Below are 17,237 nucleotides of genomic sequence, written 5' to 3'. Positions count from 1 at the left end.
GTCGGTTTTATGTTAGAATATTTAATGCTCAGTTTTGTTTTCCAGCATTATTTACAGATATGCTCCATAATCCCTTTCTTCCTGTTGGTGCCATTTTCACTGATCCCGTCTGTTGTAAGAAATGATTTCTTCTTGAATGACAAGTGGCATCTTCCCCATTAAATCTCTGGCTCTATGTAGACGCCAGCTGCGTAACGGCAGAGCGCATGTTGACATGAGAATAAATGATCAGGGTCTCCTCCATGTGTTTGAAGCTGGGCCATTTATCAGCAACGCTGCCATAATGGGCTTCCCATTTGGTTTCATCAGGTTCATTTGGGAAAGTGCCACAGGATCACGGCGGGGCTCATGACATTAAACCTAGCAAGTGATGAAACAGGCATCGAATAGCACGAGATGCCTCCCTTGATGAGAGAAGGAGACTTGATTTAGAGGCTGTTTGCCCCTGAGCTCATTAGGCCCTGTGAGCTGATGAAACCTTGGTGATCCTTAATGCGTTCTGCTTGTTGGAGGAATGGGAGATAATTAGGAAAAAGGTTATTTTGTTTTTATTTTCTTTCTTGGTGCTATATTTTAGACTAACCTGACTTTTTAATGTGTTTTTTTTGGGTAGTAAGCCCACCTGAAGATGTTCTAATTGGGACAATACTGATAACTGAAGCTGGATTTACTTAACAGGAATATTCATCAGGTTTTATGTTGATCATTTAAGTTCAAGTTATAATTCAAGACAACTAGTGACTTTGTGTCTAATAAACTATACACATCACTTTAACATTTGCAAATAAATCCCCAGGGCTATGACATGTTAAAAGAAATCTACATTTTGTATCAATATTTTGCTTTCTTTCTTGCTATTTAGCATGAACTATAATTTTTTGTTATTCACATTGCTCTTTGTTTACTGTAGAAGAGCCTGCTCACATTAAGATTCTCCTTAAGTAGAAAATTAAAGTTGCTTTCAAAATGAAAGCAGCACAACTGGATTTGTGTGTGGATTTACAGACTCGTTCATGCTTAATTTAAAATTTTTTATGTGACCCAGTTGAGGAGATGTAAGGGGCGTGGCCTGTGGCTTATAAAATGTTCAAATATAATATACACTATCGTATTCATTTTTGATGACTGTGGCTTTAAATGGACAGCATTGTAAAGCTGATCAGGCAGTAAAATCCCAATTGGCTTGTAGAATTAGTTTGTTGAATATTTAACGTTACATCTGGTGTCGTTTTTTTTTTTTGCTCTAAAGTTTAGGTAAAACATCTGGTCAAATACCAGGACTCCATGGAACTGCGTTTCTCTCTGTGCATGAGTCATGGCGTTGATGTTAACAGGGTGTGAAGAGGTGGGGTGGTCTTTTCTGGCGCACATTTAAGCCCCGAATACCAGCTGAGCCTTACTGAAATTCTGCGATACGTCAGAGTACTGATGCTGACTCTGTGCAGGCCCTAATGGCCTCTACCAGCATGAGCGGTTGGCATTATCACACCAACATGTTAATGAGATCATTGGGTTTCAATGGCCTCCGGAGTCTCTCAGTGCCACGCTGCACCTTTGATATCTGTCTGAAAGTGATAGCCATAGCATTAACAGGCAGCTGACGAATCTGCAGCAACAGTTTTATGAAGTTGATATTAATGTGGGAGGAATGTGTCAGGGTTTTTTATTCTTTATTGAATCTCATGCATAAAGTATTAGCCCTACTTTGTAAGTCTGTATGTGTTACTTAAAAGCCTAAGTTATATTAGGACATTTATTCTGTTAAGCCACCAAAAATCTGAAATGCTGTCTAAATGCATCATTTTAAGCCTTAATATAAAGGGTGGCCTAGAATAAATCTCTATTAATGTGCAGCCAAGATGTTATTTGCAAATTACTGATCAGTTTATGACCAAATCACATCAGGTTACTGTCTTTTTGTTGTATACATAACACCGTATTACAGAATAAGAACATTTCTCTGGGATGTACAACAAATTGGTGTTGAAACCTCCCACAAATGGATGAAACCACAAAATAGATGACATGTAAAATTATAGTTTCACAGAGAAATATATTACTGACCAGAATTGGACAATTTTTCCACTTGATGGTATCTAACCACAAGAGGAGGGAAATTTCTGCAACTTTTAAGATCTGACTATTACATCAAATCAGTGAAAACATTAAATACAGTAATGTAGGATTAATGAAAAGTTTGTTTATTACCTGTTTTAAAGGTTGATATTTTGAAAAGATATTTGTAATCTGACAAGTGAGCGTCAATGGAATGCATATTATAATTTATTGATGTTAAAAATAAAGTTGGAGGGCGATGGAAAAACTGTTTTAAAGCTTTTTAGATAATTTTCTAAAACATGCTGAGACATATCTGCTGTTCATTCAGGCTCTGTGTGAGAACAAGGCGAGAACAGGAAGGCTGACAAAGTTTTGTAAAGTTGTATTTTTATGAGCTTTCTACCCATGCATAATATGAAAAATGCAGAAACTGGAAATGACTATTGAAAATTGTAGAGTTAAGGTAAAACTCTAATTGTTTGAGGAATACACGCACATAACAGAATTTTAACAATGTTTACTTTAGTATTCTGTAATAGGTGATGCCAACTCATAAATTGATAAATTGATTAATAAATTTGTGTCAGTTTAGTTTGACGCTCTTGTTACTACAAAACTTGAGGATTTTTCCAGAAGGTTCTCGTATGAAAATTCAAAGCTGGCTTTTAATACGGATATTTTTCTTGCGTGGTTGTCTTGTCGACTCAGCCATTGCATAATACGCCCATTTCCCTTTCCTTCAGAAAGTCTTGGGTTCCTCTTGCATTATGTTCTGGGTCACTGTCCGTCTGTGCTCTGGCTGTGAAGTGTCATCCAAACAGTTTTGGAGCATTTGCCGTCGTTGGAGCAGATGGTTCATCCCTGAACAGCCAAGAATTCATCTGTCGTCTTCTGTCTTTTTAAAGAAAGTGTCTTGTGACCCGTTGTAACAGGAAGCCGTGACTGTCTCTACGATGTCTCATGCTGAAAGTGGATTAAATGAGTTGTCTGAAACCTTTATGTAATTTTAACTCAGGAATATGTTGACATTTTTCACATTTGTCTGAAAAATGCTGTTTTAGATTGAGTTTGACTTGTCAGAATGTTATTGTGCATTTTTAATTTGATATTAATAACTATTTTTCACTTTCTCTTTTATGTTGTAAATTTTTTTCTCTGGAATAATTACCCGGAGACCCCTTAGTGAGTTTTCATCACTTAGCTGGATGTTGTGAGGTGTTTTTTTTTATTTTTATGGAGATGATGCTTTCATTATCTACTGTGGTTTTCTTTAATGTTGCTGAACTCATCAATGTAACAGCTAGTTAATTTGGCCACTGTTAATGGGCTCGCCATCTCTTTGATGGGTTTGTTTTAAGTTTTAGGCCCAACTCTCTAATATCATGGCAGCCTTTATTCTAAATACCTCCTAAATTTGGAATATGAAATAGCTCAACTTAAGCTATTGAATTTTGACCATCTGATGGATTTGTTAGGAGTTCCTACTAGAAGCAGGAGTGATTTCAGGATTTTTCAGACACTGATAAGTATAGACAAAGAAAGTTGGAGAATTGAACATATCTGTCTTTCTAGAGTATTGTCTAAATGTTCTTTCCTTTCTTTCTTCCTCTCTCCCTCTCTCTGTCCTTCCTTTCCATCTTCCTGGCTCTTTTCTCTTTTCCTTTCCTCATGTCCTTAACATCCTTCTTGCTTCATTGTGCCTCTGCTTCTGTGTCTCCATCCTTGCTTCTTTCTGTCCATCTCTCTTTCCTTCATTCCTTATTTTTGTCTGCTGTTCTTCTGTTCTTGCTTTATTCCTTTTGTATTGTCTCCATTTGTTATTTCCTTAATAATTTCTATTTTTTTCTTCTTTCCTTGTCTTTTTATCTGTCCTTCCTTTCCTGTGTCCCACAGTTACTCCTTCCTTGTTGTCCTTTTTTAGTTCCTCTTTGTGTTCTATCTTTCTTTCCTTAACAGCTGCAGTTGCTTGAACCAAAAGTGAAGGTTTCCTGCAGTAGAAATACCTGTCATGAAAATAAAATTAATAATAGATCTTTTTTTTTTGCATGATCATAAATTATTTAAAAGTCTTGGCTTTGAAATGTGTTTACTTAGGCTTTAGATAACAGCTAAAAGAGCTTTATAAGGATTCATGTGTGACAATATGACTGTCTACATTACATCAGTATTTACCTCCTAAAACTTGCTTCCAATCATGTGAAAACCATAAATATCTTTTCACCCCTGCTTTGTGTCTGTCTTTGTTGTGCAGGTTAAAGGGCGACCTTGCCTACAGCTACAAGGGACCCAGAACAAAAGACGATATTGTGGAGTTTGCCAACAGGGTGGCAGGGTGAGTCTCAGACCGAAACAATATGACATGCAGCTAAGAACTCAGCAGAACTTCCCCCTTTATTTTCAAAGTGCCACATGCTGAGCCAATGAAAGCTCATCCAAGCCTGCTTATCAACACAGAACACAGTTGTTTCATAGCTCAGCGGATGCCTCTGATGCTCCACTTTAAGCCATTGCATAAAGCGAGCCTGACAGATTTTCTCCTCCTTCAGGGGGAAATCAAACTCCATCCATGACAGAGGGGATGATCAAAAGCTTGGCCCCAACTTGAGAGGGGGAAACATTTTTTCTCTTAGCAAACCTCCACTAGGTGGAGCCATCAGTATATAAATGAACAGCTTGACTTCCCTGAAAGTGCATGTTTTCTCTGTCTCCATTTGAGATAACGACCCATCAAAATAAATTATATTTTGTGGGTTTTCTTCCTCCAGACCAGCCGTCCGGGCTCTTCCCAGCAAGCAGATGTTCGAACACATGTTGAAGAGACACGATGTTCTTTTTGTGTACGTCGGTGCAGAGTCTCCTCTTAAAGTAAGCACCACCCATGAAATGAGACGTTGTTTTTGTTCCAAGCCTTTTCAGAACAGACACAGTGCTGAAAATGTAGACTAAATAAATAAAAATCACGTGTATCTTGCCCTTTTATTCCTGTTGAAAACAATTAAAAGCTGATTTTTTTTTCTGTTTGCAGGAGAAGTACAACGATGCAGCGTCTGAACTTATTGTTTATACTTACTTCTTCTCAGCTTCAGAAGAAGCTGTGCCTGAGGTAAATCATTTGTTTGTGTATTTTTCAGTTCAGTGAATGGACTTTTGATACAATTTTGTTAGTGCTTTTGCTATTATGTCTTTTTATTACTCTAAAGTAATTTATGTTTTTGTATTCTTAGTGGATTTGTACCCATTAGATCACACTTACAGATTAGTTTCTTCCAGGTGTATTCATATCTCTTAAACCTTTCCCTGTTGATGAAGGTGCACATGCTGCATTCAGGAGCAGCTGGTACACTCGGTTGTCCGTATATCAAAACAGCTCCAAAGTGATTGGAACATATTTTATTCTCAAATCTAGGTGTGGTCTTATTCTGAAGTTTTTAAACATTAACATTAACTGTTTCAAGTGGTTATTGTATAATTTATCTGGTACACCCCTATTTATTTATTTTTTCACAAATAAAACTCTGAAAATGTGGAAACATTTATATTCAGTTCACTTTGGTAGATCAGATGTGACAGAAATTCAACTTTTATGCCTAGATCCAAAATGAAGAAAATCTGTCCCAATTTCAATAATTTTGGGTGATCGACCAATATTTATGTGTGAAACTTATCGCATCCATCTATCTTATTTACCTCTGCAAAGGTCTGAAAATCAGAAACTGTTGCCATTTTCCCTGTAGTAAGAGAAAGATGACTGACAGATCCGCCCACCGGTCACATCTGCGCATGTTTGGTTAATAATAGTCACCCCCACTGTTGCCAACTTAGTGACCTTGTCACCATATATAGTTACTTTTCAGACTTCTCTAGTGACTGGAAAAAAAGGACAAAAAAACCCCAACTAGCTACAAATGCTGCAGCTTCTTTCAGTGTTATGAGATTTTGGCCTCAGTATGTCAAAAAAAAAAAAAAAGATATAAAAACTGGTATCTGCCAGAATCGGAATAGACTTTTTAAAGATTGTGATCCGCCATAAAATTGCATTCAGTGCATCCTACTATATGAAGAGGAAAACTACCATGCTCATCACCCTGAACACATTACTACGACTGTGAAATGTGGTGGTAGCAGCATCATGCTGTGGGAATGCTTTTCTTCATCAACAGTGGGGAAGCTGATTCTGACAGAAACCCTGTTCGATGTTACAAAAGACTTTGTACTGGGGTGAAGGTTTGCCATGGTAACAACACTAAATATTAAGACAGAACTAAAATAGAATAGTCCAATTCAAAGCTTATTTATGTTTCAGAATTGCCCAGTATTTACAAAGTTTTCTCTCAGGGGGACATAAAGCAAATGTAAGCCACACTTTTCAAACTTTACAGTTTATCATATTGCTCTACTTTCTGTTGGTGTAAAACATGAAATTCCAAATAAATGCCCTGAAGTTTGTAGCTGTAACATCACAAAATGTGAAAAAGTTCAATGTATAAATGTCTGAAACTGTATCCACTGCACATATGCACAGAAAGTCTCACAAAAATTCTGAACTATCCCTTTAAAACTGCTGTGAAAAGGCAGGTCTTTTGCTAAATGTAACAAAACAAGATGATGTAAACCTCATAAATTGCTCCATGCTTTGTTTTAAATCATATTCTTTGACTTTTATAGTTTCCTGTAGTGTTTATGTTACAGTTGTTATGATTTATAAAGTTGTAGTTAAATCAGCTTCAAGTGATCTTTTAATGACAATGAAGTAACACAGGGTTTTGTTTTTTTTCAACAGTCCGTGTCTTTGCCAGAGCTGCCCGCAGTCGTTGTCTTCAAGGATGGATCCCACTTTACTTATGATGGTAGGCAGTGTTGTGTTCAAGACCACCTAACCCGAGACCAAGACAAGACCAAGACCAGAGTGTATCGAGACCGAGACAAGACCAAGACTTTTAGGGTCCGATACCAAGTCAAGACCAAGACCGAGGGAAGTCGAGACCGAGTCAAGACCAAGACCAGCGCCAGTATGTGACAATAAAATGTGAAACATGATCAAAATCACTAAAATTGATCTAAAAGACCCACATTCACGTAAAAACACCTAGATATTTTACACAGAGAACTGGAATAAACATAAACATCTTTATTTAGTACTTCTATGTTGTAATCACAGAATTTCAAACAATCAAAGTCGATCAAAATAGTATTTTCTCTGCCTTTCATGAACAGTACATACATTTATGTTGTTTTTAAATGTGCTATTTCAAAACCATGTGCAAATATGTAAAACTGAAAAAATGCCAATCATTTCTCTCGTTTCTCTCTCGTATACAGATTATAGCTACATTATATAACTTTTCTTAAATAAATCTATATCTATCACCAAGTTGTGACAATATGTTATGAGACAGATAATTTGTTGAAAAAAAGATTGATCTCCTTCACTTCCTCCCTGAGCGACTACTGCCATCTGCAGAAATACAAACCCCATTGAAATACGTGCACAAAAACATGACTGACTTTTATCAGTTCTAAGACCCTTTTGCTGGATCAGATGGTTTGTTTACAAATACATGTCAAATATGTGTAATGTAATGTTACTAGAAACGCATGTAGATAAACAAAATGCAAATCAATGGTATTTTGGCCATCACATTTTTGAAATGGATAAACAAGTAAGTTAAATGACTGATATGGTATGAACCATAGAGAGTGAACTGGTAAAAAGTTACTTATTGACCTGAAATTGTAAATGGCAACATAACAATGTGGTTTCTAAAAGTAATTTGCCTATATCCATACAAAGCAACTAATTTATTAATTTTTCATAAGGTGAGGCATATTAGTCTCTTCACTCTCTGCTTATATCTATAGACTAGTTCCCACAGCCAAACAACAGAGCATCACCTCCACGTCTTATCTTCAATGTCAGGAGCTATATCCAGCTCCTAAGGTCAATGTAACTTACATTGACCTTAGTTCATAATTATGAGACAGTGAATGAATTCATTCACTGTCTCATAATTGTTTTTCATGAGAAAGAAAAAATCTAACTTAGGAACAGGATGTTATTATATGTCCAGTCGACTCAGTCTCTCAAGGTTAACTGCATTTGCTTACTTCCCTTAATAATGTTAATTGTAGGACCAATGCAAGAAAATACAACTTATTTAAGGTTAAGCATATCAGGTTTGGCACATTAATAAATTATATATGATGGCTTTGGAGACATTGGGGTTACCCACCAGCACAAGCCAGCACATGCTGACAGAACCATTACGTTCTGTCATGGTTACGTTACAGAACGTAACCATTACGAACCATTACGTTCTGTCATGGTGACTTATTGACAGAACCATTACGAACCATTGTTCTGTCATGGTTACGTACGTCACCTTATTATGGTTATTAATAAACATAGGTAGAGACTTCCACATCAGTCTTCTCCTTCATGAGAAGTATTGAACAAGAACCAAAATATATTACGATTATCTATTCAGACTTTTATTTTTGCTCTGCTTCCACCTATGTGCTGCAATCCACTCATGAAGCCGACAGAAATACGGAGACATGTTCAGGAAAGCTGTAATTGAAACAGCGTTGTCCATGCACAACACGAATCAACACTTCTTTAAATTAAATCAGTAATGTCCGACATGTTTTCACAAACACTACTAGGTGACAACTTGTGCATCAAGCTAGGTGGCAAATAGCGGATAAGAAAGGAGAACATTCACCCTAAAAGATAAAGCATACATATATAACTTTAGCTAACTTAATATGTGTAGCTAATATTGAAATAAAAACTGTGTGATGGCCGGGTAGAATAATTTTGATACCGAGGAAATTGCTTACGTTAACTTGCTAGCTTTCCTAATATCACTTTTACACACAGCTTACCTTTCTTTGTGCTTTCTTTCAAGGTGTCGATAAAAGTTGGACGTAGTCCCCACCGTCTCTGATAGTGAAGCACTGCAGAACTTACATTGCGCTGTATGCTTTTTTCTCAATGTTGCTTTACAAATGTATTGTTTGTGATTTAAATAGCCAAATTTTATAACCGATGATTTGGCCGACATCTTATCCCCTTCTCAGACAACCACTTGTAACTTTCAATCGAAGTGCTGCAGTCCGCGCTCAAGGTGAAAGGGGGTGGGGCGACAGCAGTTAAAAAAACAACAACATGCTTTTACCAATGAGACGGGTTATTGCTTGGATTTGAATCAGGAGTGCATCCAATAAAAAGAAGGATCTTAAAGAAATTGATACTGATGATTTAGCGTTATTTTCACAGTTGTGGTCTTGACCGGTCTTGAAATAAAATACCGAGTCCTCAATGTCCGAGACCGAGACAAGACCGAGACCAAATGTGGTCGAGTCCGAGACAAGACCGAGACTATCAAAAAATGGTCTTAAGACCGGTCTCGAGACCAAGACCGTTTTCGAGTACTACAACACTGATGGTAGGTATCTTGTTACTCTGGTCTTTGTCTAACACATTCTCCCTTGTCTTGTGCTTTTTCTTCCCGCTGTTGTTCTATCATCTCCCTCACCGCACAAGCTTATGGTGTGCCCGGCTCATCATAAACCAGCCAGGGCTCTGCCCTCTATTATAGCCATGTGGTTAGTCCAGGGATGTCGTGGTGGTTTGTCTCTGGGCGGACGTGCATAGCGGGCCTTGCTGTTGGGGCCTGTTCTGAGTGGGCGTTGGAGACCGCGGTTTCAGAAAAAGAAACAAGCACCGTGCTTGTTCGCTGTCTACACAGTTAAACAAAGCTGAGAACTGAACTGACACTGAAGCAACGACAAAATCTGAGTGAAACGGTTAGATTTCTCACAGACAGGCTTCCTAGGTAGTCAGAAATTTTCTGGAAAACTGTGGATTTTGATCTCAGGTGTGGACATGAGTGGAAAAATACAGTAGAGAGTGGAAAATATGTGCATTTATAGACCTTATATTCCATCCATTCTAAGCTTTGGAGAAGTAGTTTAGGATAAAAATGCTTAGTGTTGATAAGTATATTCAATGCTTATCAAAAATAAGATTTACTTCTATTAGTCAGTCAAATTGATTACATGTAATAATGACTTATAGTGAACAGTGACACTTTAAGATTTATTCCTGTTCTTAATGTTTATTAGCAAATTAAAAAATGACCTAAAATAGAATAGAATGGAATCACTGCGAGATCTCTCTCGTGGAAATAGGAAAAAGAAAAATAGTTTATGAGACATGGGCACCCATCAGTTTTTCAGAGTTAGAACACTGTACTGTGGTCCAGCTCTTGGGTCACCTAACAGCAAACTGGATTGGGTCTCAGCTCAGCCCACAGGGAATCTCAGCACACAGCTGCTGTTCGACCCGAAGGCCGTTCTGTTTGCAAGATATAGCCGCTCACTCTTCTGGCCCAGATCATTGGATGGTTTCCCGCTTTGGATAACGGCAGAGCCAAATAAGAGATGAAAAAACAAACTATTCAAGAAGTTGCTGAGTATTGTCGATCATTTTGAGGTTTAGAGGGAAAGTGAGAGAAAACGTGTTGTTAGAAAAATCATTCTATGGGAACAAAAAGGAGACGATACATAAAACTCTCCTCACACCTGAGTTCTCACAAGTTAATCAGGATTTGTCTGGTCTTCCCTCTGGATTCTGTGTGTTTCTCTGTTTTACTATTTATTTTTCTGAGTCATCTTTCAATCTGCTCTTGGGGTCAGACAGCCAGGGATGGAAATTAGGAACCTATATATTTTTTCACAACCTTAAAAAAGAGGAAACATGTAAGTAACAATTAGCTGCTTTTTCCCAGTCCAGTTTGGGAGATTATTAAATAGCAAGGTCATGAAAATATGAAATGAAGATGCCGTCGACAAGACGTAAAAGATTGTCATCACTAACTGCAAGAGTAATAAAAAGAAGTATTTGTAGAGGACAGCTCAATGTGTTTGAAAGGTCAAATCTGAAGTGGACTTGGTCGCTACAGATTATGATTTCGTGTGACCTTTCTTCCTTACTCTTTGTTGGTTTTCTTCTTAAAATCTGGATTCTGTGCAAATATCTTCTAAAAATCATTGCTTACTTAGTTTTAACATTCACAAGTTAGCTAAAATTAATTTAAAACTTCAGATTTAAATCTTAAGTATGGCAAAATATGTAAGAACCATTCACAGATGTTAAGAGGAGCTGGAATTATTCTAATGCTTAAGGGATTCACTGATCCCTAAGGAGATATTAGTTTCTGAAAAAATATTAAATTAAAACCTATTGATATACATATTTTTTTATTCTTAACCCTTTAAACATGTATATTTCCTTTGTGACATTCATTGATATACTGGTCAGTCTTTTAAAGATAAATGTACTTGCAAAAAGAAACAACCAGAAGATGAAAAATGTTTGCCCTCAAATATATTACACACACATTCATACAATAATCTAACATTATATGTGACACACCAGAAGACACACACACACTAGCTCTTGTTAAGAGGAATGTAGTATCAAAAATGTCATTTTCACTGCTGCTTAATGGGACATTTCTTCCAACACAAAAATGTCTGCTATTGTGTAGGTTAACCATTTAAGGTTTGATTGATTGCAGTTTGAGAAATTCAAGCTGTATCTCTCCAACAAAGCCAAACTAGCTTGAAAATAAAGAAATAAATACTACAAAATGTATTTAGAAACCCATTTACGCTTTTCATCGCAGCAGTGTGAGTCTACCATGTTGCTTCATTATGCGTTGAACATCAACGCCGGATTCTACCTCAACAGGCAGCCTGAAGCGGAAGTGAAGAGCGTCGAGGCACAGTGCCAATACAAACGGCCCCCAGTAGTGGCTGTTGGGAAGGTTGGGTACACGCCGCACGGCCCGCAGTAAAAAATCCATCTGTGTTGGGGTCTTGTAGCCCACGCCCAACTGCTCCACCTGAGTGCTGCAGAACATGGGCTTGGTGCTCCAGAACCGCAGGAGCAGAGGCTCGCTGCAGCAAACGTTGACCACAAAAACGCCACACTCAGCAGAGTCCTCCAGGACCCTGATGCAGAGGATGCGCCTGTCTGGCATTGCCATGGATGCGGCGGATTAAACCTGTCAAAGATGGAGCAGCTAAACTGGATGATAAAACGATCCGCTGCGTGCTTCTTTTCTCCCCTGTTCTAATCTCTAAAAGTAAAAACACGTTTATTATCTAACATCACCGACTGCAGCTCGTCAAGCAGTCAATGACAGCAGAAAGAAATCCTTCCACTCCTCTCGTCCACTTCCAAGTCCTTGTTTTTGTTTCTTCTTCTGTAGCTCCACAGCATCTGTTTCTGTCTGCTTTGCTTTATTTCTCAGACTTGTCTCGCTTAAATTGCTCTGACTTGATCCTTCATAAGAGAAGAACTGATCCTAAATCATCTGATGTGGTTTTCTGTATCCCTCACTTTGCATGACGCTCTGTCAGAAAGTGTTTTATCAAATGTAATTTGGCTGAACTTCTATGACTCGTTTGCATAGCTGTCCAGTTTTATTTCAGGCAGTGTGGATGTTGCATTGAAGTTTTCCCACCTTTGAGACTTGCGCATTTCTTTCATGTTCCAGCCACAAAACTGTGAACTGGGTGGAAATACGTGATATAGGGTTTTTAAAAATTAAAATCTATAAAAATAAGTTAAAATCTGAAGGTTGTAGTCTGCATCCTGATTCCCTCTTACTTTGTTAGCCCTAAATTAAATTCAGTGCCACCAGTTCCCCTCAGAAGTAAGAAACATCACAGCACTGATTCATCCATTATCCAAAGATTTAGTGTGATAAACCTGCTAAAACTGAGAGGCTGAGCAAGGAGAGTATTGATTAGAAAAGCTGCAAATTATATACTATAGTACTATAGTAATCTGACCTTTATGCAAGACTTGCAAGAAGGGAACTCCCGTTTAAAGTCATAAGACGACCTAATTAAAATCAGAAGTTTTTCCAAACTTCTATGTTTTGAGGTCACCTAGCTATCACTCACTTTGATACAGTGTTTGCTTGTGGGGATGCTTGTCTTCAGCAAGGACAGGGAAGCTGGTCCAGGTTGATTGGAATATACAGTACATAAAGTTAAATACTGGACAGTGTTTTTACTTTTTTGATCTTAAAAGGTCAAATATCTGAACTGTGACTGTAGAACAACACTGGAAACACAGCGAAACATGGCAGGAGCAGCATCAAGCTGTGGGAATGCTTTCTTGAACCATCTTCCTTGACAAATAACTCTTTGCTCTGCCCAGGTTGACTGGACTTGAACTATTAAAAAATCAAAAGGACAAAAGTTGTTGGTCTGCCACAGACATGAGTTGGACCAAAATAAAAGACAAAGAAGTTTGTGTTTAAAATTCAGAACAGTTCAAGGGATATGACCCGTTTGGCACAGCACTGCGTGGCTTTCATGTTCATCTTTTCATAAACTGCAGTGTTGTTGTTTTTTTTATCTCCTGGCTTTAGAGGCTGGCTCGTCCTAGGATATGCAAACAATATCTTCCCCTGGCAGTTCTATTTTTTTTTTTTTTTTTTTAGATTTTGAGTTAGTTCGGATTCAAAAACGCTTATTAGGAATTCACTGCTGCACCTCGGTGCTCTGACTGTGCAGGTCTGTGTTGTTTTAAAGAAGAGTTCCCACTGAGCAGAGACACGCTGTCCAAAAGCCAGCCCTCACTTTGTGTAACGTGATATTTGACACAGTGTTGTTTTAGCTTTGATTGCCGTTGCTGCGCACTTCCCAAAACAGCAGCATCCCGCTTTTGAAGAACGCCATTAAAATATAGTCCGGCACAGAGCCTCATGCATATTTAACAACTAAAATCCTCAGTGCCGTACTGCTGTGCTGGTGTAAGCTGTTACTGTGCTGCAGGCTCTCAGTAGTGTTGATCATTATGTGCGTGTGGATGAAGACACTGACCGACATGGTCTGTTTTATTACATTATCTTTAGGATAAAAGTTGTTTTTATCATTGCTTCTTTCACAAGATTGGCATATTCCGAGGGTTCCAACTCAGTTTGGAAAGTTTTGGAATCTGATTTCAGTACTTTTCAGATTTGAATTAGTACAAAAAAAATGAGCATTGAAAAACTTGTTCTTCCAGATTTTATGTTTTCTTTGTGTGAATGTTGTGCTATTTCTTCTACCTTTTTTCTTTCTTTAATCGCTCTCTTCCTTTTTGCCATTTTTTGTTTCATTGCATGTGTCTTTCCTTAAGTGTTTTTTTCCACTTTCTTGTGTCCTATTATTTTTCACTCTTTCTTGCTTTTGTCCTTTTGTTCTACATTTCGTCCTTCCCTTCATTCTTCCTTTTGTTCTATTGTTATTTCTTTGCTCCACATGTGAAATCTGCCAACTGTTCATATGCAGGACTGAAAACCCTGGAAATTCCAGTCTGGAATTTTTTTACGTGGAAAATGTGTTTTACAATCCTAATTTGCCCTTTTTACTACTCTGTTGCATCAATGCTTTCTTCTAATTTGCATCAGTGGTTAATGGTTTGTTGGTGTTGCACCTTTTAAGGAAATGCTCATGAATGTGGCTGCCATGCAGTAGAACTTGTTTCACATCTGCTGATTGGGTTAATTTAAAATAGAGACTGAATAACAAGTCATAAAAATGACACTGTTTAGATAAGCTGGAAAAAGGCAGTGTTTACCTCTGATTATTTGAATAGGGCGAACATGCTGAAGTAAAAGCTAACAGATAACATTTTTACCTTTGCTTCCGTTTCTCTAGTTTAAATTAGGTTTAATGTGAATGAGTCAGTCCCTGTAAACAACAATGTTAAAATGCTACAGTGCTGTACGTTTACAGTAAAAATGGAAAAAGCATTTAAAAATCCTTGCTTTCCTTCACTTAATGCTATAGATGACAACTGGTAAGAGTTCAGCCTTTTTATGCAACTGACTGGTCCTAGCTTACATAGCATCCTCCACATTTATTTGCATCTCTGGTAAAAGACATGATGTCACATAAATTAATTTTCTGCCTGATTTGAATGGCAGTTCTGTAGTATTTAATAGTTCACGGCTGTGTGGAGGACAGTAACTTAGCATATTGTTTTTCCATCAGGCATTGACAGTGCTCCATTTACAGTTGAACAACCAACCAGACTGCGACAGATTCTTTGTATATCAAACCTCCATAGCATGAGAGGCGGTGCTCTCTTATGCTGTGTTTATGCATATGTTCACCATTTCAACAGTTTGTGGAATTGCGTGAATTGTTACTGTAATGGTCCAATTATAAAGTTAATTATTCTCATCCTGAAATGTTGCATTATTGCATTGCTATTACTTGACCTCATAGTGAACAGAAAGGTTGCACAATGTAGAACAGAGATTTGAATTGATTGCAAGCCTTTCCAGCCTGAGACTAAGTATTAAATCTATAACCATTAAGTTATAAGAGATGATTCTGGATTGTGGAATGTGTATGAAGTATTACAAAACAAACACAGGCCAACTTTTTTTATTATGAGGGAAAAAAAGGAAAATTTATTAAGGTGGTGTAGCACAAAAGTAACTCTCCAGGTTTTGACACAGCATAACCCCGTGAATTTCACACCATTGATCCCATTATACAATCACTATTCATAACAGGAGCAACATGGAAAAAGCGACACACATTCTCTAAGATGAGACAATAGTTGCTATTTCAAAAAATAACTTTCAATTCAAGCATACTTGGCATTTTATGAAACAGTTTCCCTCTTCTGGTCGAACATATCCGTGGCCTTCGAAGAACCCATTTTCCGTAGACCGGGCCATTTGACGCATAAATGCAAACATTTTAAAAAGACTTTCATAAATAAGCAATGCTTAGCCTGGTGGGGACACAAGGAAACCCTGGTGGCCCGCCAGGCTTATAATACACGGGGGGAAACCCTGAAACAGATTCACAGTGTATTCGGTGGGATGGGGGTTTCTACTCTTGATGTTTGATCTAAATTTTAGAAGTTGGTAAAGACCAGATTGTTTATTCATTACATGCTATAATTAACAAAGGTTGTAGGATTAAAAGAACATTTCATTAGAAGCTATAACTGTTAAGTTCATCTATAGCATTACCTTGAAATCTCATGGTAATTCCTCTAATAGTTGGTGTCATTTTTTTATTCTTAGAGTCTTCTTATTCATCAGGTCTTGAGCGTCAGATCTCATTTCCTGCTCTCATTGTAATGGGTCTTAGTGTTTTATGGATGCTTGTCACATTATCTTATTCTCTGTAACGGAAGAAATCTTTTCATTTTTTACACCCTTCTTACACTTTATGTTCAACCGTCTGTCTTTTCATCCTCATCAACCTTCTGTCTCTGTTTAAGTTCTCTTTGATGAAGCTACTTTCCCTCCTCTGCTTTTCTCCACTGCCATTCTGTTTCTTTCTATTTGCATAGACTCCCAGGTCTTTTCTGCCATTAACCTTCATCCTTGAAATGTGTCAGCGCTCCCTCCTACCTCAGCTCCAAACTCTGACACCAGATCATCCCCTCTCCACCCACTGTCTGTTTTTATTCCCCTTCCTTCCCCTCATTTCTCCATGTTGTCTCCCCACTGTGCGAACTCTTGGCTGACGGGCTCCTGTAGGGCAGCATGAAATTTCTGAGCCTCATGCCCCGAGAAGAGAGCGACTCTAATTTGATTCAAGGTGAAGCAAGTTGAGTCGTGTACAAGAGCTTCATCAGATGGTACAACCTTAAAAAGAACGCGACCCCCACCTTCTTTTCTCGATTCACTCTCGCTCTGTTGCTTCTGGGGAAAAGTTGGGCAGCTGCATGCTGTCTATAAAGCCAAAACATCTGTGGGAAGAAGTCTTTGGAATGTCTACCAGATCGACTGACTCAGCAGGCTTTTACAGCAACACTCCATTGCCTTCGCATAGCAGTAAGGCTCTGGGAGAAATGCATTCTAATGCAACTGTAAGGAACAGCCTTGCACATTTAAAAGCGTGTTCCAGGGTTTTAAGTTGTCATGTTTGGTATTGTGCCCCCGGCTCCTTTGAGGCCCTGCAGCATGAGAATCATGTTAAAAATTATCAGTGTTCCTGTAATTACTTAAGTGGCAGTGTAAAGGTCAGAATAACTTATTAACATGTCATATTAAGGTTCCGGCTACATTTGACAGTAATTATGTGCATCCTTTTGCTTTTTTCAGCTTTTTTAGTTTCTAAAATGCCTCACTGATCTTGTT

The 17,237-nt window shown here is 38.0% G+C and overlaps 1 protein-coding gene across 1 annotated transcript in view; it reads left to right on the top strand.

Annotated features, from left to right (window-relative positions):
- tmx3 (thioredoxin related transmembrane protein 3) overlaps positions 1-17,237 on the top strand; it is a 49,460-nt gene that overhangs the window by 3,891 nt on the left and 28,332 nt on the right. Inside the window, exons 6-9 of the mRNA XM_023326334.1 lie at positions 4,310-4,390; positions 4,824-4,923; positions 5,084-5,161; positions 6,839-6,905. Coding sequence (XP_023182102.1) covers positions 4,310-4,390; positions 4,824-4,923; positions 5,084-5,161; positions 6,839-6,905 — 326 coding nt within the window. The remainder of the gene's footprint in view (positions 1-4,309; positions 4,391-4,823; positions 4,924-5,083; positions 5,162-6,838; positions 6,906-17,237) is intronic.

Source organism: Xiphophorus maculatus, chromosome 21, assembly GCF_002775205.1.
Source record: "Xiphophorus maculatus strain JP 163 A chromosome 21, X_maculatus-5.0-male, whole genome shotgun sequence".
Lineage (NCBI taxonomy): Eukaryota > Metazoa > Chordata > Actinopteri > Cyprinodontiformes > Poeciliidae > Xiphophorus > Xiphophorus maculatus.
The sequence above is the reverse complement of the archived record's forward strand: the minus strand, read 5'-3'. Positions and strand labels throughout refer to the sequence as shown.